The following is a 25,849-nucleotide window of genomic DNA, read 5'->3' as shown; positions in this document are numbered from 1 at the left end:
ACAGGCTAGGCCTCAGCCGGGGGTGACTTGACTGGTACAGCCACTTCCAACTCCTCACAACGAGCATCAGGAATAGGACAATACAGGGCCAGTGATTGGTAGGCCAACCGACCCCTAGCCTTGAAGACAGGATGTGCAATGTGCCCCATCAAATCTGAAATGCCCAGTCCAAATCAAGATTACCGAAACTTGGCAGCCAATCTTTGAACTCACTCGGGAACACTTCCACCTCTCGCCAAAGACCAGGCTCAGTAGTGTAACCCTCTCTGACCCTCTCTCCTCCTTCTGAACCCATCAAGATGGATGACAAGCCATGCAGCAGGAACTCAATGGAACGGAGTTGGGCTTCCACCAAGGAAAGTGCTCTCTCAAGTACAAGAACCTCCTCGTGCGCCTCCACCACCTCCATAAAAGTACCCCGCAATTCTTGGAAGGGAGCCCCGTCGGCCTGCACCTCAGAGCCGAGACTTTCCGCCAGGATGACATCTCTCGGCAGTCATCATCTGATGCACACAGCATCGCCAACCCGGGAGCCCACTCAATAGCAACTGTGCCACTGAAAGCAAGGCCCCCACACTAGCCCACTCCAGACACCATGGACAAATGAGGATTTTAGCATATTATCTCTGCCCTTCCTTGCAAGAACCTGACCAAACAGTTCTTGGGACATATCACAGGCCTTACACCCCAGATAGGACAAATACAAAATGTGCAACAGGCTGAAAAGATGGATTAAAAATGACCAGAGCCGGAGCTGCGCTGCTCAGACGCACCCTAGTTCTTGCATTTTTAATGTATGAAAAATTACAACACATAAATTGACCTTTTGCTCCAATCAGTCTGTGCTGCCATTACTCTCCACGCGAATAATTATTTTCATATTACTTTTACCCACCTATTTCTGTAACTCTTCAACCCCATTTCTTTCATTCTTTTTAATTAGTCAATTCCTAAATCTGAGCATAGTTTCCATCTCAATAACTAATCCTGACAGGAAATTCCATGAACTTAAATTTCTGTGTATCAATGTTTCTCCTATTCTCGGTTCTAAATGTCTTTAACATTTAATCTCGTGTCTTCTTCCCTCAATGATTGGAAAGAGTCTGCTTCTATCTTCCTTGTCGTATATTTCATAATTTTAAACACATCTCTCATACATCTTGTAATTTACTTTGTTCCAATGAATAACGGTCTTCATATTTATATTTCCTCGTGTATATATTCTGTCCTGTAAATCTTCAGTGTAATCTGGAGCTCTTAAGGTTATAGTTACGCATCATTTATATAGAATTTATGTTCTATATCCTGTGATAAGAATTCTATTAGCATTTTTAATGGTATTATCAGCCGGAGGTGCTGTCTTTAACGTCCTATGCACTGAATACCCTATCGTGGATCCATCTGCTCTATCATAGCACAAACCTGTTGGGTTGAAATGGTTAATCTTTTCTATTCACATTTGGGAATTAAAAAAAATATTTAAATTATAACCATAGTAGCACTGAGAAGAGAGGGCCTGGTGTAGGCAATTCTTGGCCAGCAAATTCTTATAAATTGACCAGCCCTCAAAAAAGCATCCACAGTTGATATTTGTAGTTCAACCTCTTGAGTGTTTTTAGTTTAATTGAACACAGTACGAAGCATTAATTGCACTAGCTCTTCTGAAAAATTGGTACCGAGGGTCCACTGGCACAACTACTTCAGGAGTGCAGCAATTAGGTTGCGCACAGCACAACCAGCTCAACTTTGACCTCCATACTGTGACACATTGTGCAAAATGTTGACGGCTGAAATTGTTGCACATGCATCACTGCATTGATGAAGTAAGTGATCATTTAGTGACAATGTTAATTAACGCATGTATGTAAGACCAGGATGTATTCATTGGAAGTGTGTCGAAGAAGGGACCAAGTGATCACAAGATTATTGCAAATAAAGCTATTTAGCCCATTTTAGTTGATTCCTTTAATATCCAGTTCTGGCCTGTACTACTATTCCTGAAAGTTTATTCTATACTTTCATAATTTTTTTTCTGGAAACATTTCCTGGCATCAGAACTAAATTTTCTTCTACTATGTTCCCTTATCCTGCTCTTGCTAATCATCTTAAAGTAATACTTCAGATTCACCTTTTCTATTCCCTCTCTGGTATGCTTTTATCCAATCACCTCAGATATCTCCTTTCGAGGAAGTTTTCCCAGTCGCTCCTCATAAAATCAGATCTTGACAGAGGGGTTCACCCACGTTGCTCTTTTCTACACTGAATGCTTCCCTATGTTTCAGCAACCAGAACAAAATGCATTTTCAACTTGTGGTCTGATCAGATTTCCATGCATTCTGCTTACAGCTTCGTCTTTCAACCTCCTTTTGGCCTTATTGCTGTTCTGAAAAGTTAGACACAATGAACAGAATTCTCCTATCCCATCCGCAGTGAGTTTGCTGGCAGGCAGGAATGGCGAATCTAGCGGGAGTGAAAATGTCAGAAACCCACCTGCGAAAAATCACCTTATAACTCTCCCGTTTGCAGATGGATCTTTCTGCTGGCTGGTGATGTGAATGTCATTTGCATCTCATGAATGCTCATTAAAGCAGCTTCCGCCAGCATCCCGTCAGGCTGTACAATCAAATATCACACCAGTGTGAAATTATGTCGGTCTAAAACCCAACTAATAAAGAGTGGCATGCACAAGGCGGTCCGCAGATTGCAAGCAACTTTGAGATGAGTGCAACAAAGCCAACCTGCCATAGTGATCCGCTGTGCACCAATCTGCTGGGGAAACGTGCAACATTGCGCATGCCACCACCATCTTCCCTTATAAAGCAGAACATAAGGACTTCTGAAGGTGCAATTCAGTTGCCTGAGCTGCTCAGGTGGCTCTCTGCAAAATGCACCAGAGAGGGTTTACCAAATGATTGCAGTTTGCATGCTCTTCACAATTTGGCTGTGCAGAAAGGTGAGGCTTTAGCAGTGGCTGAACTGGAGGAGGGAAGACTTCTTCAAATAATTAACATGAGGAAGGCTGGAAGCTGAGGGATAACATGAGCGTGCTGATGCCATGGAGGAAGGGAAACACGAGAGGTGTGCCCATAATACTCAAATAACTGAAAGGTTCCAAGAGAGGTAAAACTAAGTCCAATCATCAGGAAACACGTCCTCTAGCCCTCCAAGCCATTTTGTGACTTCTGAGGGAATAGCCAAACAATCGCTGAGAGGATGGGTCCTGCATTCACACTTGGGCCTTGAGTTCATAATTCACTCAAATCAGATCTTAGCTGTGGTCATTGGTGTCCTGCTAATGCACTCACTCTGTCAGCTTTACTTCAGCAAGGATGTGAGTTGAGGCTAGACCTTCCTATGCCATGTAAGAATGCAGACTTTGCCTTGAGGAAATGCGGACCAGTGTAGGACTCTCATCCTAAAGTGCACGTCTTGGTTTTGGACACTTATCGATTAGGAACCCCAGGTGCGCAGAGTCACATTGCTGAGAAGCATTCCTCAGCCATTGATATCCCTTGAGGACTAATCCCTTAGGCAGCACTGTACCAGAGTGATTGGCACTGTTGTTTCATAGTTCCAGGGTCACATGTTTGATTCCTGGCCTGGGTCACTGTCTGTGTGGAGTCTACACTTTCTCCCTGTGTCTGCGTGGGTTTTCTCTGGGTGCTCCGGTTTCCTCCCACAAGTTCCAAAAGACATGCTTGTAGGTGAATTGGACATTCTGAATTCTCCCTCCGTGTACCAGAACAGGTGCCGGAATGTGACGACTCGGGGGTTTCACAGTAACTTCATTGCAGTGTTAATGTGAGCCTACTTGTGACAATATTAAAGATTATTATTATTATTATTAAGATTGAAAACTCACCCATCACATACTCCCAATAAAGAATTACACATTTCCTGATAACACAAGGATCCGGCAATAAGTTGCATTGAAGTTGATATCACATGAATGTTAATCTAAAAAGGGGGCACTCGAGTGTGAGGAATAAGAGGATTGTAAAGATCTAAATCAAAATGCTTTAATCTGACCATTACATTCGTGTACCCATAGAATGGTTGTCAGAAATTGCAATTTTTTCAGGGAAGGTGGATTGGCCACGCTAAATTGCCCCTTAATTGAAAAAATGAATTGGATACTCGAAATAAAAATAAAAAAAGAAATTGCAATTTATTTACAGTGATGGAGAACCTGTGTCTCTGAGGTCACATCAAAGCTTTCCTAACCCTACCACTATATCTTGGTGCAACCTCAACATCTGCAGCAGGGGCGGAGGCAGCCTGCTGACCACTACATCTTGATGCCAATGTTGACCATGTGGATGCCGTCTCGCTGTACAAGCACTGGAGGGACCCAGCTGAATAAGGATTTCCTGCTGAGGGGAAGAAGCACCCCCCAACGGTCTGCACTGCTAGTGTTGGTGCAGGTACAGGCAAAGGGGTCGCTGAGCGGTTGCACACCCTTGGTGTGTCCTGAGTGGTTGCACATCCTTGGACTGTGAACAGAGACTCCTGGAATGTGAGCAACAAGACAGATAGGGACTTCCGGTGATGACCATGGAGTCAGTGGGCGCACATAAGGTGGCTCCTGCCTGAGGTCGGATTCTTTGGCCCTTTTTGCTCGTTTTACGGGCTCTGGCAGGTGGAAAAAGTGATAATATTAAGGCAAAGGTATTTTCCTTCAGTGGGGAATGCCAAAGAGTTACCAAACAGGGAGTGCGACAATTAAAGGGGCAACATTCAGACCAGGATGACTCACGTGGCGCAGCAGAGTAATAGATGGCAAAGAGACCTGTGCGTTGTTGCCCGAGAGGGTACTGCTACTTCTAAATCAGGGACTCTGTGAGAAAGGAGTTGGCAACTATTCCAAGGTTACCACCACCACTGTTGCATGAAAAAATTCTGTCTGAGGACGAGAATGGGGAATCTCGGTAAGATCTCGGACATATATGGGGAATGAATGGAAAAGGAGAGTGCGGACGGTGCGCAAGAGGTCTGGCCAATCACACCCACACGTTCTGGGCCTGCTCCAAGTCTGGAAGTCCTTTGTGGAGACTATTTTAGAGATTTGGGGGGTAAGGGTGGCTCTGAGCCCTTGGGTAGTGATATTTGGGATGTTGGAGGATCAGTGAGTACAGGTGGGCAGAGAAGCCTTTGCCTCCCTGACAGCCTGAAGGCGGATCTTGTTCGGGTGGCGGTATCTGGAGCCGCCTAAGGCAGTGGGTTAGGTGAGTGATTTGGCGGAATTCCTTCATTTGGAGAAAATAACATTTGCCCTTAGGGGATCAGAGGAGCGGTTTTCTTTTCGAGATAGAGGCTGTTTATCGTCTTTAAAGAATGGTAAACATCGGGGGTGGGGGGTTATTGCATTCTGTTTTTATTTTATAACTGGGAAGAAGATTCTGTTGCGACATAAAGGGGTTTTGTATTAGGACTACGGTTTATGGATGATGGTTACGTGTGTTCTGTGCTTTGTAAGTAATTTGAAAATGCCTTGAATAAAAATATTTTTTACAAATACAGATGCGATAGCAGTGTTATGAAAGTCTTGTTCAGAGTAATTGTTGATATGTGTCCCCCGAGGCTGAATGCGTGCAATCTATGAAAAGAATAGCCATTTGAGTACATGATGCCATGCTGAGTGTTTGATAATGAAGGTAGCCGCGAGAGGACTTCCCCTGCCAGAGCGGACGAGATCATTCATCCGCTTCCTGCACTCTCTGGCATTTACTGGGCATCTGGCAGCTGCACTGATCTCATGGCAAAGGCCTCTTGGGTCAGAGAGGTGATGTTGGTGTGCTGCTTTGAGCCGTCCCTCAGGTAAGAGCACATGCTGGTGAATCTGGGCACCCTGAATAAGGACCCAAGGGGCCCTGATGGTGAAAGCTGGTGTGCTCTCCTTCTTGAGCCTCCACGCCTTATGCCTCTGCGTTGCTGACATCCTGCATGGTCTGGTGAAGGCAGATGGGCTGGAGAGAGTGATACGAGTGTGCTGGACTAAATGGTGTCAGGACCTTCAAACCACCAGCCGATAACAGAGGAACAAATCAGCTGCAGCCAGACAGTAATTTGGAGGGGAATCGTACCTGTATATCATTAATGAGGTTCCAAGCACAGAATCTGGTGAGGGATCCTGCCGTTCTGGCCAGTGGCAAAGGTGCTGCTGGAGCTGCCCTCCACTGCATTTGGTCTCAAACTGAGAATTCTGCCCAATGTTCTTGTCTGCTAAGACCCCGAGATCTATTTAAATATCATTCTTGGACATATTATCACCATTCATAGAGCGCGCATATTGATTTTCATTTCAATGCACTGCAACTTAAGTCCATCTGCATTAAACTTGAGTCATCATTTTTCTTTTATTAAATTTATAAGCTTTGAACTGTTTCCAATAGTTCCACTGCCTGATTTAGTTTGATATCATCTTCAAATTTGACCATGTACATTTGTTTCTAAATTAAGGTTCTTTTTGTAAACTAGAAACTGTAATCATCCCAATGCCAAACCCAGAGATACCAAATTCAATACTTTCACCCGCTCCATACCCCTGCACCAGTGTAACTCCACTAACAATTGTTTACTTTCTTATCCATTCCTATCTAGCAGTTCACTTTGAATTCCTTGTCTGTGTTTGACCGGTAACCTGTAATTTTGCAATAAAAACAAAAAATGCTGGAAAAATGACGTCTGTTGAGAGAGAAAAGAGTTAATGTTTCAAGTTCAATGTTACTCTTTGTTCCAACTCAGCAGATTTCCAGCATCTGGTATTTTGCTTTTATTTTCGCCTATAATTTCAAAACTGTTACATGCCCTTTGTAAGTCAGTACATACAGCCTCTCTGGGGGTGGAGAATAGTTCGCTTTGATTGTAATTTCTTTAATTTGTACGGTTGATCTGGCAGTATCGTCCCCTTCTTTCATAGAAGTAACAGTGCAGAAGGAGACCATTCAGCCCATGGAGTCTGCATCGGCCCTTACAAAGAGCACCCTACTCAAGCCCACATATCTACTCTATCCCTGTAACCCTGTAACCCCCACTTAACATTTTTGGACACTAAGGGCAATTTAGCGTGGCCAATCCACCTAACCCGCACATCTTTGGACTGTGGGAGGAAACCCACGCAGACACGGGATAGAACGTGCAGACTCCGCACAGACAGTGACCCAGCCGGGAATCGAACCTGGGACCCTGGAGCTGTGAAGCAACTGTGCTAACCACTATGCGATCGTGCTGCCCGTGCTGGATGCATGTTGATTTTGTTTACTTTTTATATTGGATATTTTGCAGTTATTTTATACAGAAAGGAAGTACAGCTAACAGATCTGGTTTTGCTTGTCTCTTTGCCCCAGATTTTGAATAAAAGCATCACCTTAGCCTGTTTCCAATCTAGTTGTACCTTCCCACTGTCCAGTGATTTTGTCATGCTGATTATCAGTAGCCTACAAAGTAGCCGCGTCTGTATGGTTCCCACCCCCATAACCTAAAAAGGTGTGCAGGGTAGGTGGATTGGCCACGCTAAATTGCCCCTTAATTGGGGAAAAATAATTGGGTACTCTAAATTTCTTTTAAAGCATCAGACTATATATATCTAAGTATTGGTGCTTATTTGGGGAAAATAAGAGCAGGTACTGCAGATTGGGCAACTCCCATTGGAAGAATTATTCCCTTCAGGGTGATTCACAACAAATGGGGATCCAGTAATTCACAGAGACTGTGCACTTTTTGATTCTCTATCATAACAGATTGAGCAAGAGGCAAAACAGTTAGCAGGCAAATTTGCTGCCCCCTGGTGGCATGAGTTCAGCTTGAGCAAAGCTGCTTTTTATTCCCTATTAGAATCCTCTGAGTACCAAGATTTCTTTATGAAAATAGAAAGATAATTCAACTCTTTATTTTTTAAATGTTCAAATTAGTTCTCTAATGCTGGTTCATTTAATAAGTTGTGTTTAAAAAGTTAAACTTGATTTTTCTTAAAGAATTAGATGTAAAATTTTCATAGAGAAAATACTAAAGTAATAGTTTGGGCAGCACGGTAGCATGGTGGTTAGCATAAATGCTTCACAGCTCCAGGGTCCCAGGTTCGATTCCCGGCTGGGTCACTGTCTGTGCGGAGTCTGCACGTCCTCCCCGTGTGTGCGTGGGTTTCCTCCGGGTGCTCCGGTTTCCTCCCACAGTCCAAAGATGTGCGGGTTAGGTGGATTGGCCATGCTAAAAATTGCCCGTAGTGTCCTAAAAAAAAGTAAGGTTAAGGGGTGGGGGGTTGTTGGGTTACGGGTATAGGGTGGATACGTGGGTTTGAGTAGGGTGATCATGGCTCGGCACACCATTGAGGGCCGAAGGGCCTGTTCTGTGCTGTACTGTTCTATGTTCTATATATGAGTTTTCACTGTTGAGAGGACTTGATGTTTGACAAATGTACACATGATTTGGCAATGTGATTAACCTAACTTTTAAACATGCAGCACTATGCTTACAATGTAGATCAATGAAGGGAATTGATGGTTGTGTGGCAGGATGTTGTTCATAATTGCCAGTACTTTCACCGAGTTCATCCTTTAAAGGTTCATGTCAAAGCTATCATTTTGCTTGGAGAAGTATTATGCAGGATGCTGTTGTACACATTTATTCTGATATTTTTCGCTTAAAAATCTGCCATGTATCTTTAAAAGAAAAGCAAAATAATACTTCTGCATTTTTCTTAGTTATATACTCCATATTCTTGGAGCTTCTTACTCACTGTTTGGGGCACAACGCCACATACTCTCCAATTCCTTATTTAATTAGCCTTTCACGCGAGGTCTTAAATCAGCAGGACATACCAGGATGAAAGCTGAGGAGAACCTATCACAGCCCAACCGTATCTTCTCCTGCTGAAATCCACTTCCGACAGAGGTTGCTCGTGCTCCCCACAATTAGAAATCCTGCTCAACGTCCTCCTCTTAACATGAGGGCACTGAGATCAACTGTAGTCTGTGTTGGGAAGGTGTTAGTCACGGAACAATGTCTCTTAAAGAAAACTTTGTGGTCATCAGAACAGCAAGTCTTCACTAACCATTTGTAACTTTATTTATATTTTATACAGTAAAGGGTGCAGGCAATCTATCTCTATGTCTAGATCTTTGCCCATCTCTACTCAACACCACACTGACCCTAGGTCTGGATCACGTGCCTTCTTACATCACAGTACTATCGTCAGTCCCACATTAACCCCCTCTATGTGGCAGAGGCTTATACTACACCTTCCAATATATATGATGATGGACGAGTTGACTTCATGTTGTACATTATCAGTCTCATATGTTCACATTGTTTTTACCACATTATTATTATTACGGCAGCACAGTAGCACAAGTGGATAGCACTGTGGCTTCACAACGCCAGGGTCCCAGGTTCGATTCCCCGCTGGGTCACTGTCTGTGCGGAGTCTGCACGTTCTCCCCGTGTCTGCATGGGTTTCCTCCGGGTGCTCCGGTTTCCTCCCACAGTCCAAAGATGTGCTGGTTAGGTGGATTGGCCATGCTAAATTGCCCTTAGTGTCCAAAAAGATTAGGGGTTAGTGGGTTACGTGGATAGGGTGAAAGTTAGGGCTTAATTTTGGTCGGTGCAGGCATGATGGGCTGAATAGCCTCCTTCTGCACTGCATGTTCCATGTTGTTCTATGTACTACATTATCACTAGTATAATATTTGTACGCCATCTCCTCCCTTCAAGTCCTTGAATTTACAGGTTCAGATGTTCTGGAAACCTTACAACCCTTCCATATTTTATTTGCTGTTCTGTCAGAGGAGTGTTGGACTCTGTTAGTTCTAGTTCTTGCTGTTGGCTTGGAGATTGGACTGGCATTTGGGCAAGCTTTCATTCATTTCTTCCATTGCTTCATATTTGACTGCAGTTGGTCAGTTCGGTGGGTATATTGATTAGTGGTTTCCCCTACTCAGAATTGTTTCTTGCGGGATGGACAAACATTGTATTTGTCGTCCTGTCCCTTCTTTCTCCTCTTTTTTTCTTCATGCATGTAGGTCTCTTGATGCCCTCTGTGACTGGGGAAGAGCCTTCCTGTGGTGGGAAGACTTTTAGTAGTGCGGTCACCTCTTTGTTATTAATAGTGGAAGACTGCTACCATGTTCCAGTATCCCTTGTGGTCATAGCACGCTGGCTGGAAGCTGCAGTGTGCCCGGTTTTTACTGTGTTGACCAGCTGTACCATTGTCGTAATTGGAAGTAGCAGATTCTCATTGCTGATCACTCTCTTGTACTACTTCCACTGGAGGTGTCATGGTTATCTCATGAGTGGTAGGCTGGTCTGACCACTGGGGCTTTTCTTGGGCCTGCAGTGAGAATGGGCCAACCTGCTCCACAAAGAGAGAAGAGACTTCAAAGCTGAAGAGGACTCGGGGCTGTGCAATTCCTGTTGACTCATGACCGTGCTTCTAGGGTCATGCCAATGACTGAAAAGTCGGATTTCTGCTGCCCCGTGAAGTGGAGTGTCCATTTATCAAAGTCAAAAGTTTTTGAGCCATGGTCCCTCGTGTGATGGACTGTTGCACTGGTACCCGAATCACAATTTAAAATTTATTATATGACCATTTACAAGGATGTCAGCATTCCAAAATGAGGAATCAAAATCCATGACTTCGCTAAGAAGCATCGCTGTATCTCTTCCAGGTTATTGGTCTCAACCCCGTGGATTACTTATGCGCCTTGTGCGCATTTCTGTGGCTTTGACTGGCATAGTATGACAAAGCATCCAGTTCAGGGGCAGTGGAAGCACTGAGCTGTACTTGTAGGACATTGATCTCTCCCACGAGGGCTCTTTGCATTGCAGCACTGGTAAGGTTGTTCTGCTGAGCAGTTCAGGAATTGCTTTCCCTGACTTAGATTGTCCCTTTTGTGACATGGTAAGCTGGATTTAAGTTTGGCTTCTGTTCCATGTTTTTGTCTGTCCCCTTAAATAGTCCTGTATTGCTCGCATAGTTCAGACAGTCCAACTATCTGGATTGCCGTTGCTTGGAAATAGATCACTGTTAACTAGTAGGAGATCAGTGAGTGAACTGCACGTGACACCCACTACTATTCTGTCTCTGATGAGTTGAGACTTTAAACCTCCAAGATTACATTTCTCTGCCATCCTGTACAGCATTTATGAAGGAATTAACAGGTTCCCCAGGCAGTTGTACATTCTCTTATTTGAATGTAGCTTTCTCCAAATATTTTGTTGGTTTGCAAGTTGAAATAAATGTTCAATGTTATTAAACCCTCTTCAGATGACGAATTAATATTCTATCTTGCAATTATGTTGTCTGCAGTTGGCCCTATAGAGTAAGGAAACGTGTTCACTTTCTCCTCTTATTTTCTATTTAAACCAGAAGCAATGCTGTATCTTAAAATGGGGATCTTTGGAGAGAAAGATTTTTATGGTCTGGGTCTTGTGTTAGTCCAGATTGAATTGGAAGTGTTAATTTGTGATCCATATTAAAGATTTTAAAGGGTGTGATTCTCCAGCCTCGTTACACACTCGCACAAGTGAAACGAGGCCAGTGAATAACGGGAGAGGCCAAAATCGAGAACCACGCCAGGCGGCTAACTGTTTGCAATGCAACTATCCCGCTCCGGAAGGCAAAATCAGGATCTTGCCCCAGCAAGGCAAGAAACCAGTTATCACAACTTAAGCCCAATATTCATACAATTAACAGGAGCCACCTCGAATCCAACAGCCTCCTGTGATTCAGCGGACTCCCCAGCAAGTGCTCACACTGGCGTCGATTAGTTCTCCTTTTGAAAAAACTTGAACCTGGCGGAAGGGCTTCTGTGGGGAGCTGAGCAGGTGAGTACCCATCTTTGCTCACAGGCAAAGGGCCCGGGGCTGCTGGGATTGCCACCCCGGTACTCGATCAGGGGTGAGGGATCCTCAGTTGGTGGTGGGGGACCCTCCGCAGGGGTGGGTCGTCATAGGAGGATGGGGGGGGGGGGGGGGGGGGGGGGGGGGCACTGGCGGCCAACTGCTCGTGGCATGATGCCGATCCCTGGATCGTGCGTACCCCATCCGGGGCAGCACTTTTCTCTGCCTGTCTGCTCCAACTACCACCCACAACCCCTGCCGAGACCTTTGGCCGCATGGCTGCAAGCTATTGCCGATTGGGAATTTGCCATCGTGGTTAAGTGAGCACTTCAGAGGGCAGCACGGTGGCGCAGTAGTTGGTACCGCTGCCTCACGGCGCTGAGGCCCTAGGTTCAATCTGGGCCCTAAGTCACTATTCGTGTGGAGTTTGCACATTCGCCCCATGTTTGTGTGGGATTTGCCCCACAACCCAAAGATGTGCAGGGTAGGTGAATTAGCCACGTTAAATTTCCCCTTAATTGGAAAAAATGAATTGGGTACTCTTAAACTTATTTTTTTTTAAAGTGAGCACTTCGCACATCCCAAGTGGATTCCCGTGGGTAGGCGGGCCATGTAGCCTGTGGGAGTCATTGCCTAGCATCCAATCACACCCTGATGTCTGGACATTGTGCCTGAACACTGCGGGAGGCAATACCACGCACGCAACAGCCAACATTCAAACACCAAGGGAATGGGACACAGCTCCGGGGACATTTCCATGGCTGGAGGGTGGGTGGTGCCACGAGGAGGGGGAGATGCTTGGAGAGATGGGCCAAGGATTCGGAGGTCACCGGAAGAAAGTGACTAAAAGGTACATTGAATTTCACAACCTCCCGATGGTGCGCGTCTTCCCCCCCCCCTCCCCCCCCACCAACTCCCCCCCCCCCCCCCCCCCCCCCCCCCATCCCCTCGGTGATCCTAAACCTGCTTGGCCCTCTAACTCTACCGCTATGTCTAGGTGTTTCCCCAGGATGCACATCAGATGTGGAGGCAGCCAGCTGCTTGCTTCGTCCCTTGACCTTTAATGCCCTTCGAAGGCATCCTCTGGCGGTTCTGAGGCCAGAAGGCCCCGGTGCACTTGTCGGTAGCACATGCATAGCCGTGCCGCCCTGACCAGTGTGCTGACTTCGAAACGCAGCCTTATCAGATGGGTGGAACTCGGGAGCTGGTAGCCACAATCACCACTCCACAGGACGGGTCCGGGGTGACACTCGGCCTCCCCTCCTCCCGGTCGGCACTCATAAGGCTCTGGGATGAAAGGGAAAATGCTGGAAAATCTCAGCAAGTCTGGCAGCATCTGTAGGGAGAGAAAAGAGCTAACGTTTCGAGTCCGATGACTCTTTGTCAAAGCATCCGCAGTAATTTGGTTTTATCATAAGGCTCTGGGGTTCACCTTGGGACGGAGGGGCAGCTGGTTTGAGCCCGGCTGCCTCTGCATCATCTGGCTCTGCTAGCCCTTGCAGTTCCCCAATGTCTGCACCATAGTGTCGACGCCCTCGGCAATGCTCCTCGGACATCCTGCTGAGACCCTCGGCCATTGCTGTCACTGACTATGCAACACCTTGGACACCTTCAGTAATGGTGCCAACATTGTGCACCAGGCTTTCCTCTGCAGTTGCCACCCTATCAGTGTTGGCCTTGGTACCACGCCATCCTACGACCATAGCCTCTGGGAGTGACACTGACATCTCCCCCTAAATGTCCCGGCTGCTCCCTATCGTCTCTATCAGCTCCGGGTAACTCTACCACAGGCTCAGCATCAGGCTGGGACCCACTTGGGTCCTGGGATCCAGCATCCTTCCGACTGCTGTCTCGCCTGGGGATTCCTGCCTCCACTTGATGTGCATCATCAGCAGCATGGGACTCACCAGATTGTGCCCCTGAAGCCTGACCACTAGCATTTCCCACCAAGGTGTGTATATCTGCACTGGTGGAGGGTTGGGATGACAGCTGTACCGTGACTATTAATCATTGTATCCTCGGAGCTCTCCTCCGAAGTGCTCGGAGAGGGTGCCACCCAGGTTGGCAGGCATTGTCGGCTGGAGGAGAGAATGGACATCTGGTCAGTGAGAGGGATGGGTCAGTCAGTAAGGCAATAACAACTCACGTTTGACAGGTCCTCCGGGTGGGGCGCGGTGGTTCCTCACCTCTGCGGCGTCCGCCAACCTTCATATGGGTGACTGATCTGTGTTCGGCCACCTCGGGCCAACTACAGAGCATTCTCCTCAAAGGAGGTTAGGATTCTTAAGTCGGGTATCCCTGGTTAGTCTCCTGTTCCTGAGTAGGCAGGGCAGCACGGTGGCACTACTCCAGGGCCCGGTTTCAATTCCGGTTTCAGGTGACTGTGTGGAATTTGCACTTTCTCACTGTGTCTGCGTGGGTTTCCTCCGGGTGCTCTGATTTCCCCCACAGTCCAAAGATGTGCAGGTTAGGTGGATTAGCTCTGCCAAATTGCCCCTCAGTGTCCAAAACTGGTTAGGTGGGGTTACTGGTTTACGGGGATGGCGTAGAGACGTGGGTTTAAGTAGGGTGCCCTTTCCGAGGGCCGGTGCAGAGCCAATGGGCCAAATGGCCTCCTTCTGCACTGTAAATAAAAAATGTTGGAAAAAAAAACACAGATGGGGCATCGTTGGCCACACGTGTGGTTCACAGTGGTGGGAGGGGATGTGTTAAGGAAGGGTTGAAGGGCAGGCTGTGGAGGGAGGGTTGTGGGTCGCATGGGGAGTTGGGGGCTGGATGCTCCCTTGGGGTGGGGGGCTTTGGTGTCTACTCACTCGTGCTGCCCGGTGTAGGTTATTGACCTTTTTATGGCACAGGAGGACAGTCGTCCTGGTCACGTTCCCCGAGCTGACAGTTGCCGTCACCTCATCCCAGGCAGCACTGGATGCCCTGTGGTTGACTCTCCTGGACCCTCGGTGAACAAGACATCCCTCCTGGCCTGCATTGCATCTAGGAGCCTCCCCAGGTCAGCATCCCCGAATCTTGGGGCCGGTCTCAATTCTGGCTTTGGGTGACCGTCTGTGTGGAGTTTGCACGTTTTCCCCCTATCTGCGTGGATTTCCTCTGGGTGCTCCGGTTTCCTCCCACTGTCCAAATATGTGCAGGTTAGGTGGGTTGGCCATGCCAAATTGCCCCTCAGTGTCCAAAAGGTTAAGTAGGGTTACTGGGTTATGGGGATAGGTGGAGACGTGGGCTTAAGTGGGGTGCTCTTTCCAGGGGCTGGTGCAGACACGATGGGCTGAATGGCCTCCTTCTGCACTGTAGAAATTATACCTGCCGTCCATTTTAAGGTGGGAAGGCTTTGTGTTCTTAGTTTAGCTGAGTTTGTGGACAGTTACAGACAGAATACCGGAGAGTGAATGTCTCTAAGCTCTGCTAGGAGAAACTGGACAGGACGGAAGCTGCACAGAAGCAGGCTTCCTAAAGAACCAGTTACAGTCCAAATAACCAGGGAATTGAGACAAAAAGAATGTCTCAACACGACTGAAGTTAAAGAACAAAGGGCAAAGTTGATTCAGAAGAATTCCAGGAACAGTAAACAAAGTGTTTGCGACAATTGCAAAACCTATTGTTGTGTACTGTCATGCAATATGGAGATGAAGTGTGAATTTTGTCAAAAATAGTCAGTGGCGCAGAGGATGGGGACAAATAGTGAGTAATCCGCCAGCCCCAAAGTTGGCATTTTCCACCGTATTGTTCGGCACACGGCTGAAAAACAATAAAGAGGTGAGTCCCACGGGCCCACCCCACCAACAACTCTGGTTGTAAAGGATCAGGGTGCCATTTTTAAAGTGACATCACTGTCCTCCGTAACTGGCCAGATGGCGGGTTCTGCTCGCCAGGTGCATGCTGCGGGAGACTTATCGTGAATCAAACACGCCAATGTGAACAGACGATGCAGGGGCTGTTAGGCGTAAAGGCCTGATAGTTATATTTAAATGTATTCAAATGGTGATCACGGCGTCGAACATCGGGATTCCCGTTCGGATTGTCCCCCCCCCCCCCCCCCCCCCCCCACCCACCTACCAGCCTCACACACATACACAGCGCTTAGGGACTCCCGTGGTATTTTGCGTTCCCAGTCCCTGTAAACGGGAGTCACTATCTGAAAGAGAAAAATAAAATTAGTTTTGGTAAGTACTCTTCTTCACAATTGTACTTGCCATTCTCAGCACTATATCCTGTGCTTCACCTCGATCACACTTGTGGTGCATTTTCAGTGAGCAACAACAGGCAATCACCTTGGTCGAATGAATTGCAATATTAATAACATTTGAGGTAGAATTTGACCTCACTACATTTTACTGGCTTGACCTCTAGTGACAGAATTGCTTTACTTGTAAGCATTTAATCCTTTGATCACTGAATTTCACAAACATTTTTAGTTATGCAGCAGACGTTTTAGTATGTTTGTAAGCTGCAGAGAGGTTCAATGCAGTAATTCTTGGTTGGTTACTTATATTAAAATAGAATAAAATAAAATAGATAAAATATTAAAATAAAATAACAATGGTTAGCAATGGTCAGCACTGCTGCTTCACAGCTCCAGGGACCCATGTTCAATTCCGGCCTCGGGTGACTGTGTGGAGTTTTGTACTTTCTCTCCGTGTCTGCGTAGGTTTCCTCCACAGTCCAAAGATGTGCAGTTCAGGTGGATTATCCATGCTAAATTGTTCCTTACTGTCCAAAAGGTTTAGGTGGGTTAAGGGGATTGGGTGGAGGCATGGGCTTAACAGGGGCGCTTTCCCAGGGCCGGTGCAGACTCGATGGGCCAAATGGATTCCTTCTGCACTCTAGGAATTCTATGATATCTACCAATAATTAGTGATAATATTTGCCGTTAACGAGTTCTGTAATCCAGAAGACAACTGTCTTCTCAGTTTGTCTGCAGATAATTGGTCATTTTTGTGTATTTAATGTCATTGAGAATATCAAATATCATGTCTGCTCTTTGTTATTCTGAAGGTAGAAACAAAATGCATCATATCCATCAGCACCTGTAAAGAGAAAAGACAGGTTAATATTGAAAATATAAACCTTCTTGAGAATCAAAAGATAAAGCCACCTCCTCAGAGTTGGGAAAGTTGGGACAGGAAAGCAGGGAAGGCAAAAAACAGATAATGCAACCATGGGAGCCATTAATGAGATGAAGGACATCCAGTCAATAATAGATGACACACAAGATCATCTCAGTGAGCCAATAGAAAGACAAAAAGAACAAAATATGAAAGGGCTAAAACAGTGCAAGGAAATAGGGATAGTCCACACAAGGAACTAGGCAGATCTACAGATTCAAGACAACTAAAATGAAAACAAAAAATGTTGAACCATAGTAGATATGCTAAAATACATTCCCAAACCTTTTTTGTACTTCTACGGCAGAGTTTAGCTCCTTTCTGTGAATGTTCAGAGTTGACTTTTATTTATATCCCCATCCCAATTGTTAGTTCTGCTCATTTACCTGAATTTTAGATTATTGTCATCATTCGAAGTGATCATTAAACTTGCTTTTAATATATTACAGGTTTGTCCAATTTGTGCAGCATTACCTGGAGGAGATCCTAATCATGTCACGGACGACTTTGCAGCTCATCTTACACTTGAACACAGGGCTCCTAGAGATTTAATATCCTTTTTAAAGTCCAAAATTCAGCTACCTGAAAGTGCCAAAAGGAAAATTCATGGTTGTGTATCCTGTGCCACAATGATTAATGGCAATGATTTAAAATGGGAATTGTTAGTTTTTTGACAAAGTGATGAAACAGATGAAGGAACAAACTCAGTAACTTTATGTTAAGCGTAAACTGCTTGTGCCACTTTATGGTATTGCTTTTGTAATATTGCATTGAATTTTTATTTATTTAAGGAAATTGTATACACCATCTCCATTACTTTGTTTGAGACACAGTTTATTTTAACATTTTCACAATTGATTAGATGAACACAAGCTGTCAACTGATATTGTGAGGAGCATACCCCCTTTATGAAATTTTGAATTTGTGATAGAAGGGTTTCTCTCATATGCCTCTTTCACTCATTTAAAGAATCCCACCCCAGGTATCAGCTATTTTAATTCCCACCATTCAATTCATGCAAATCATATTTCTCCAAATGTTATTAAATCTAAATTGCCTTTGTCCAAAATTTAATTATGTCGTCAATCTTCAGTCAAGGACTGTCTGAATAAATAGCAAAATACTGAGGATGCTGGAACCTGAAACAAAAACAAAGAATGCTGGAAAAATTCAGCAGGTCTGGCAGCATCTGTAAGGAGAGAAAACCCAGTTAATGTTTTGAGTCCACATGAGCATTCTTCAGAGCTAAAGAGAGGGAAAATGTCATATATATAAAAGAGGGGTGGAACAGGGATTAGTGGGAGCTGGGAGAGATTGCAGCAAATACGTTGTAAAACTTGGGGACAAGTGACAACCCAGTGGGGGAGGGAAGGTTTTTGCATCGGAACAAAAAAATGTTTGGAATGTTTTTTTTGAAGAAGTCAATATGGATGGAGGAGATAGGTCACAATCTGAAGTTGGAGTCCTGAGGGCTGTAACGGCCGAATCAAAGATGAGATGCTGCTTCTCCAGCAGTGCCGGCTTCACTGGAGCATTGCAGCAGGCCAAGGATCATGTGGGCATTAGAGCAAGATGGTGCGTTGAAATGGCATGCAGCAGAAAGGTTAGGGTCCTGCTTGCAGGCTGAGCGAAGGTGTTCTGCAAAGCGATCACCCAGTCTGTGTTTAGTCTCCCCAGTGTAGAGGAGACAGCATTGGGAGCAGCAAATACAGTAGAGCAAATATTGAACCCAACTGAACTCTCGTCAGTTGTGGCAAGACTTAAAGAACATAACGGGCTACAAAGCAAAACCAAGTAGAATGTCCGGCAGCAGAGCACCTGTCCCCGATGTAATCAATGCATTCTATGCTCGTTTCAAGCAGGAAGCCAACGAAGCATTGTCAGCGGCCTCAACAGCCTTGGACATACCAATACCGACTGTCACAGCCACAAGTGAAATGTTGCTTTACCTAAAAGGAGTGCTTGGGACCTTAAATGGTGGACAAGTAAAGGGACAGATGTTGCAACTTCCGTGATTGCAAGGGAAGGTGCCGTCGGAAGGGTATGAGGAGTTGGATGCGATGGAGGAGTGGACCAGGGTGTCACTGAGGGAGCGGTGCCTGCGGAATGCTAACAGGACAGGTGAGGGAAAGATGTGTTCTGTTGTGACCGAGGATGATTCTTTCAATACAGAGGCTGTTGGGGTGAAAAGTGAGGAAAAGAGGATCCTATCATAGCTCTGGGAGGAAGGAAGGGGTTAGAGCTCCTGCATGACTGCTTGGAGTCAGTGGACTGGTCCATATTCAAAGTCTCAGCGGCCAACCTAGATGAGTAGGTCACTACTGTCACAGACCATCAGTAAGTGTTTCGAAGACTATGTGCCAAAGAAGGTAGTACGTGTGTTCCCCAACTGGACACCATGGTTTTACCGGGCGATCCACTCCCTACTTAAGTCCAGGTCAAGATGGGTGACCCTGACCTATACAAGAAATCTAAGTCAAAGCCATCAGGGAAGCCAAGAGACAATACTAGACCAAGCTAGAGTCACAGACTAACAACAGAGACTCTCGTCAGTTGTGACAAGACTTAAACAACATGACGGGCTACAAAGCAAAACCGAGTAGAATCTCCGGCAGCAGAGCACGCGCCCCGATGTACTCCGTGCATTCTATGCTCGTTTCGAGCAGGAAGCCAACGAACCGTCGTCTCAACAGCCTCGGACACACCAATACCTACCGCCACAACCTCAGAAGTTAGATCGGCCTTATGGAAAGTGAACCTATGGAAAGTAACGTGCCCTGACGGAGTCCCTGGTACTGCACTTAGATCATGTGCGAACCAACTGGCGGGTGCGTTCGCAGACATCTTCAACCTCTCTCTACTTCATTCCGAGGTTCCCACCTGCTTCAAGAAGACTACTATCATACTGATGCCACAGAAGAACCAGTCAATGTGCCTCAATGACTACCGATTGGTGGCCTCATTATGAAGTGCTTTGAGAGGTTAGTCATGAGACACATCAGCTCCAAACTTTCAGATTACCTTGATCCACTGCAATTCGCTACCGCCATAGCCGTTCCACAGCAGACACCATCTCCCTGGCCCAACATGGAGCATCTCAACAAGGACTCACACGTCAGACTCCGATTCATTGACTACAGCTGCATAATCCCAGCCACGCTCCGAAACAAACTCCAAAACCTAGGACTTGGCTCCTCCCTCTTCAACTGGATTATCAACTTTCTGACACACAGACCACAATCAATAAGGATGAACAACGACACCTCCTCCATGATAACCCTTAATACCGGGCCCCGCAAGGCTGCGGGCCTAACCCCCTACTGTACTCCTTATAAACACATGACTGTGTGGCAAAATCAGGCACCAACTCCATCTACAAGTTTGCTGATGACACAACCTTAGTGGGTCGGATCTGAAACAAAGATGAGTCAGAGTACAGGAGAGAGAGATAGAGAACCTAGTGGCATGGTGGAATGACAGCAATCTCTCCCTCAGTCTCAGCAAAACTAAGGAGCTGGTCATCGACTTCAGGAAGCAAAGTGTCGTACATGACTCTCTCTGCATCAATGGTGCTGTGGTGGAGATGGTTGACAGCTTCAAATTCCTAGGTGTAAACATCACCAACAATAGTCCACCCACGTCAACGCTACGACCATGGAAACACAGCAGCGCCTGCATTTCCTCAGAAAATTAAGGAAATTTTGCATGTCCACATTGACACTTAATCGATTTTTGCAGATGCACCATAGAAAGCATACTATATGGCTGCATTGGTATGGCAACTGCTCGGCCAAGACCGTGAGAAACTACAGTCACGAACACAGCCAGTCCATCATGCGAACCCAACATTGGCTTCATCTACACCTTCTGTTGCCTAGGGAAAGTGGGCAGCATAATCAAAGACCCCTGCCACCTGGGCAATTCTCTCTTTCAACGTCTTCCATCAGGCAGATGGTACAAAAATCTGAGAACACCCACTGACAGATTCAAAAACTGCTTCTTCCCTGCTGTTACCAGACTCCTGAATGGCCCTCTTATTAACTGAACTAATCTTTCTACGCATCTTCTCTACAGTTGTAGCACCATATTCTGTATGCTTCACTCTATGTCTATGTATTTACATTGTATATCTATTCTATGTCCCATGTTTTTCGTGTATGCAGTGATCTTCCTGAACTTTTTTAGATGTCGCTGGTTCAGCCAGCATTTAGTGCTCATTCTAGTTGCCTTTCAGAAGATGGTGGTGGGTTGCCTTCTTGAACCGTTGCAGTCTTTGGGGTGTAGGTGCGCCCAATGTGCTGCTAGGGTAGGAGTTCCAGGATGTTGCCCCAGCACGCAAAACAATACTTTTCACTATACCTCGGTACACGTGACAATAAATCGAAGTACATTTTATTTGAACTATACTCACTTCTGTGGGCAATGCAACTGCTAGCAATCTTTTGCAACGGCAGTGTTTAATAACTGAGTAATCTGTGTTTTGGTGATGTTGATAGAGGGCCTGGATAACTCCCCTAACTCTTCTTCCAAAAAGTACCATGGGATCTTTTACATTCACTAGAGCAGGCAGAGGGGTCTCTGTTTGAAGTCTCACCTGAAAAATGGCACCTCCAGCAATGTGAAGAAATTTCCGTTCTGATCTCTTGTATATCTCTCCCCTCCCACCTTAAACCTATGCCCTGTAGTTCTAGACTCCTCTGCCTTTGGGAAAAGATGTTGACTATCTACCTTATCTATGCTCCTCATTATTTTTTAGACCTCTATAAGATCACCCCTAAGCCTCTTGCGCTCCAGGGAAAAAAGTCCCAGCCTATCAGTTCCTGGTAGCATGCTCATAAATCTCTTCTGCACTCTTTCTAGTTTAACAATATCCTTCCTATAATAGGGAGACCAGAACTGAACACAGTATTCCCGTGTGGTCTTACCAATGTCTTGTACAACGTCAACAAGACGTTCCAACTCCTGTATTCAATATTCTGACCAATAAAACCAAGCATGCTAAATGCCTTCTTCACCACCCTGTCCACCTGCAACACCACCGTCAAGGAGCTATGAACCTGTACTCCTAGATCTCTTTGTTCTGTAACTCTCCCCAACTCCCTACCATTAACTGAGTAGGTTTTGTCCTGATTTGATCGACCAAAATGCATCACCTCACATTTATCCAAATTAAATTCCCATCTGCCATTCATCGGCCCACTAGCCCAATTGGTCAAGATCCTGTTGCAATCTTATATAACCTTTTTCACTATCCACTATGCCACCAATTTTGGTGTCATCTGCAAACTTACTAACCTATATATTATATATATATATATGGAGCCAAGCCAATGTGGCTTTGTCTTTGCCCATGACCAGCCAGAGGATGTTCCGGTTCATTCACAAACTCCGTTGCATGGATAGATGTTTATTACCCAGCTAATTGAGTGGCTCCATGCTTGGTGCTGTAATGTACATATATGATGTTGAATCTAGTTATACTACCCAAGATGCCCTAGTTTTCTGTTACTGTGAGTGTTTAATTCAAATCTACCTGACGACATTTAGATTAATTCCCAAAGCACTGTTAAATAACAACGCATGTGTTCTACGAAAGAGCTTTATGGTATAAAGTGCATAAATATAACGTCAGAGCTAACCCATGCATGAGACAACAGACAAGGACAGACTTCAACCAAAGTAAGAGAGAGAAAATATCGCCTATAGTTCCAATCCTGTAGAACTGCAGTTTAGGTTCCAGGATCATCTTTCTCTCCCACTTGTATCATCTAGGGGCTGATTTAGCATAGTGGGCTATACAGCTGGCTTGTAATGCAGAACAAGACCAGCAGCGCGGATTCAATTCCCGTATGGACCACCCCGAACAGGTGCCGGAATGTGGCGAGTAGGGGCTTTTCACAGTAAGTTCATTGAAGCATACTTGTGATAGCTGACTTGTAATGCAGAACAAGACCAGCAGAGTGGGTTCAATTCCCGTACCGGCCTCCCCGTACAGGCGCCGGAATATGGCGACTAGGGGCTTTTCATTGAAGCCTACTTGTGACAATAAGTGATTATTACAGGGGCTGTTTAGCATAGGGCTAAATCGCTGGCTTTGAAAGCAGACCAAGCAGGCCAGCAGCACGGTTCGATTCCCGTAACAGCCTCCCCGAACAGGCGCTGGAATGTGGCGACTAGGGGCTTCTCACAGTAACTTCATTGAAGCCTACTCGTGACAATAAGTGATTTTCTTTCATTTCATTTCATTTCATTTATTATTGTTATCTGAATTCTGGAGTGCAACCAAAGCTGGAGAAGGCAATAGTTCTGCTAACCTTTTGATACCAATGAAAACTTGAGGTCCTTTGCCATCCTGGTATTGAACAAATGAGAAATAAAGTTCACTTGAGGGCACTGCCATTTTCCACCTTTTAGCTGAACCATAAACACCAAGAAGGTAACATCTGTGCGGATTCTGTTGATTTCACTGGAAACAGTGTTAAAAGGTCCTTAAGTTGGCCTCTCTGCCCGTTGCTCCTGATTGCTATCTGGCACATCTGGGGCATGTGAATTTAGAGTGAACAAGGAATCCGACTCAATGATGTTCCCTGAAGTTGGCAGTCACTCTGAAGGCTCACACATGAGGAATGGTGAGGCGTCTAACTAATAAAACAAAGAACAAGGAAAAGTACAGCACAGATACAGGCCCTTCTGCCCTCCCAGCCTGTCCCGATCATGATGCCCTGACAAAAAAAAAACCCTTCTGCCCTTATTCTGTCCGTATCTCTCTATTTCCTCCCTATTCATGTGAACATCCCGATATCTCAAATGTTGCAATTGTGCCTGCTTCCTCCACACACTCTTTGACAGCGCGCTCCAGGCACCCACCACTTTCTGTGTGAAAAACTTAGCCTGCACATCTCCCTTAAACTTTCTCCCTCTCACCTTGAACCTGTGCCCCCTTGTAATTGACACTTCCTGCCTTGGAAAAAGCCTCTAACTATCCATCCTGTCTATGCCTCTCACACTGTTGTAGACCTCTGTCAGGTCTCCCCTTAGCTTCCATCTTTCCAGTGAAAATAATCAGAGTTTATTCAACCTCTCCTCATAGCCAACACCCTTGAACCAGGCAACATCCTGGTGAACCTTCTTTACAGTCTCTCCACAGGTTCCACCTCCTTCTGATAATGTGACCAGAACTGCACACAATAGTCCAGATGCGGCCTAACCAAGGTTTTAACCAAGATGATTTCCCAACTCCTGTACTCTATGTCTCAGCTGATGAAGGCAAGCATGCCATATACCTTCTTAATCATCTTGGCCACCTGTGTTGCCACTTTTAGGGAACTGTGGACCTGCACGCCCAGATCCCTCTATATGTTAATGTTCCTAAGGGTGCTGCCATTTACAGTATAATTCATACCTAGATTTATTTCCTCCAAAATGCATCACCTCGCATTTGTCTGGATTAAACACCATCTGCCATTTCTGTGCCCAAGTCTCCAATCTATCCATATCCTGTTGTATCCTCTGGCAATCCTCGGCACTATCAGCAACTCCGCCAATCTTCATGTCATCCGCAAACTTACTAATCAGACCATCCACATTTTCCTCCAGATCATTCATATACACTACAAATGTAGTCCTTGAATGCTTCTTCAGGTTGAAGAGACTACCCTTTGACATCTTGACTGTTGAAAGAGGACATCTGACCAAATGAATGCTTCTTTCTGTGGTGAGCCCTATCATTTTTTTGCAGGAAACTTTCTCTTGTGGATCATCTTTTATTGCATAGTTTATGAAATAGGCTTCGATGTTCAATCGGACTTATCTCCTTTCATTCTCAGTTATGCCAGCTGTGGCTCCTCTAAGCTTTGGATTCAAGCCTCTTTGTGCAGTAGTGAGGAATGCCATGGTGTTGGAGTTGTTACCTTTTAAATTAGAAGTTAAACCGAGACCCCACCTACTGTCTCAGGTGGACATAAAAGATCCCATGATATTATTTCAAAAAAGAGCTGGAGGGTGGGGTTCAGCGTGCCCTGGTCAACATTTATATCTCAACCAGCATTGCCAAAACTGATTCTCTGGTCATTATCACATTGCTATTTGCAGGAACTTACTGCTGCCTTTCCAGTGATTACACATCAGAAGTACTTCATTGGCTGTAAAGTGTTTTGGGGTATCCTGATATTATGACAGGTGCCATATAAATGTAAGTCTTTTCTTTCCTTGTGAAATGACATTTCTAATTTTTAGAGACTGCTCTTGATGTAGCATTGGTTTCACCGAGGTTTGTTAGTGAAGTTGGGCATTACTTGGTGCAAAACCAGACAAACTCGGGAAGTCGGCTGGTATTGGTTGATAGAACAGACAAATGAATGTTTTGGAAATGAAACTCGTGTCAGAACTGGACTATTTACAGCCAAACATCATTCAAAAGGATCTAAACAAGGGGATGTATTGTTAATTACTTAAACGAGGAACATGAGAAGGTTGTATGACAAACCATGAGACAGAAGCAGGCATAATGAGAGTAAGAATTAAAAAGAAAAATGAAAATGTGGAAAGCTTAATAACTGGCTTGTGGAAATGGAAACATGAGAACATGGCAAAGCAGAGCAGGCTTCAGTGGCAGACTGGTTGAAGAAAAAACAGCAACCCACAGTTTATCTCCATTCCTGGAAACACTGGAACACCCACCTCCCAGTACCAGCACTACCCAGAGAGAAAATGGGAGCTGTACTCGAGCTTTGTTGTTAATCAGTCAAAAAATTAAACTACTTCATTGGGTTAGTACATTACATGATGTGCTTCCATGCCATAATCCCAGGTTAAATCTTTGTTGGTGCCAGTTAAGTCATAGTTATAGTCATGGCTACAATTAGCCCCAGTGTCACTTGTGCAGAGAGAAGAAATAGTTC

General features: G+C 45.4%; 1 protein-coding gene across 1 annotated transcript in view; it reads left to right on the top strand.

Moving 5' to 3' along the window:
* Positions 1 to 25,849, top strand: part of kcmf1 (potassium channel modulatory factor 1) — a 161,158-nt gene that overhangs the window by 116,283 nt on the left and 19,026 nt on the right. The window contains exon 4 of the mRNA XM_038804512.1: positions 17,399 to 17,500. Within this exon, the coding sequence (XP_038660440.1) occupies positions 17,399 to 17,500 (102 nt within the window). The remainder of the gene's footprint in view (positions 1 to 17,398; positions 17,501 to 25,849) is intronic.

The sequence above is a fragment of the Scyliorhinus canicula genome, chromosome 8 (assembly GCF_902713615.1).
Source record: "Scyliorhinus canicula chromosome 8, sScyCan1.1, whole genome shotgun sequence".
NCBI lineage: Eukaryota > Metazoa > Chordata > Chondrichthyes > Carcharhiniformes > Scyliorhinidae > Scyliorhinus > Scyliorhinus canicula.
The sequence above is the reverse complement of the archived record's forward strand: the minus strand, read 5'-3'. Positions and strand labels throughout refer to the sequence as shown.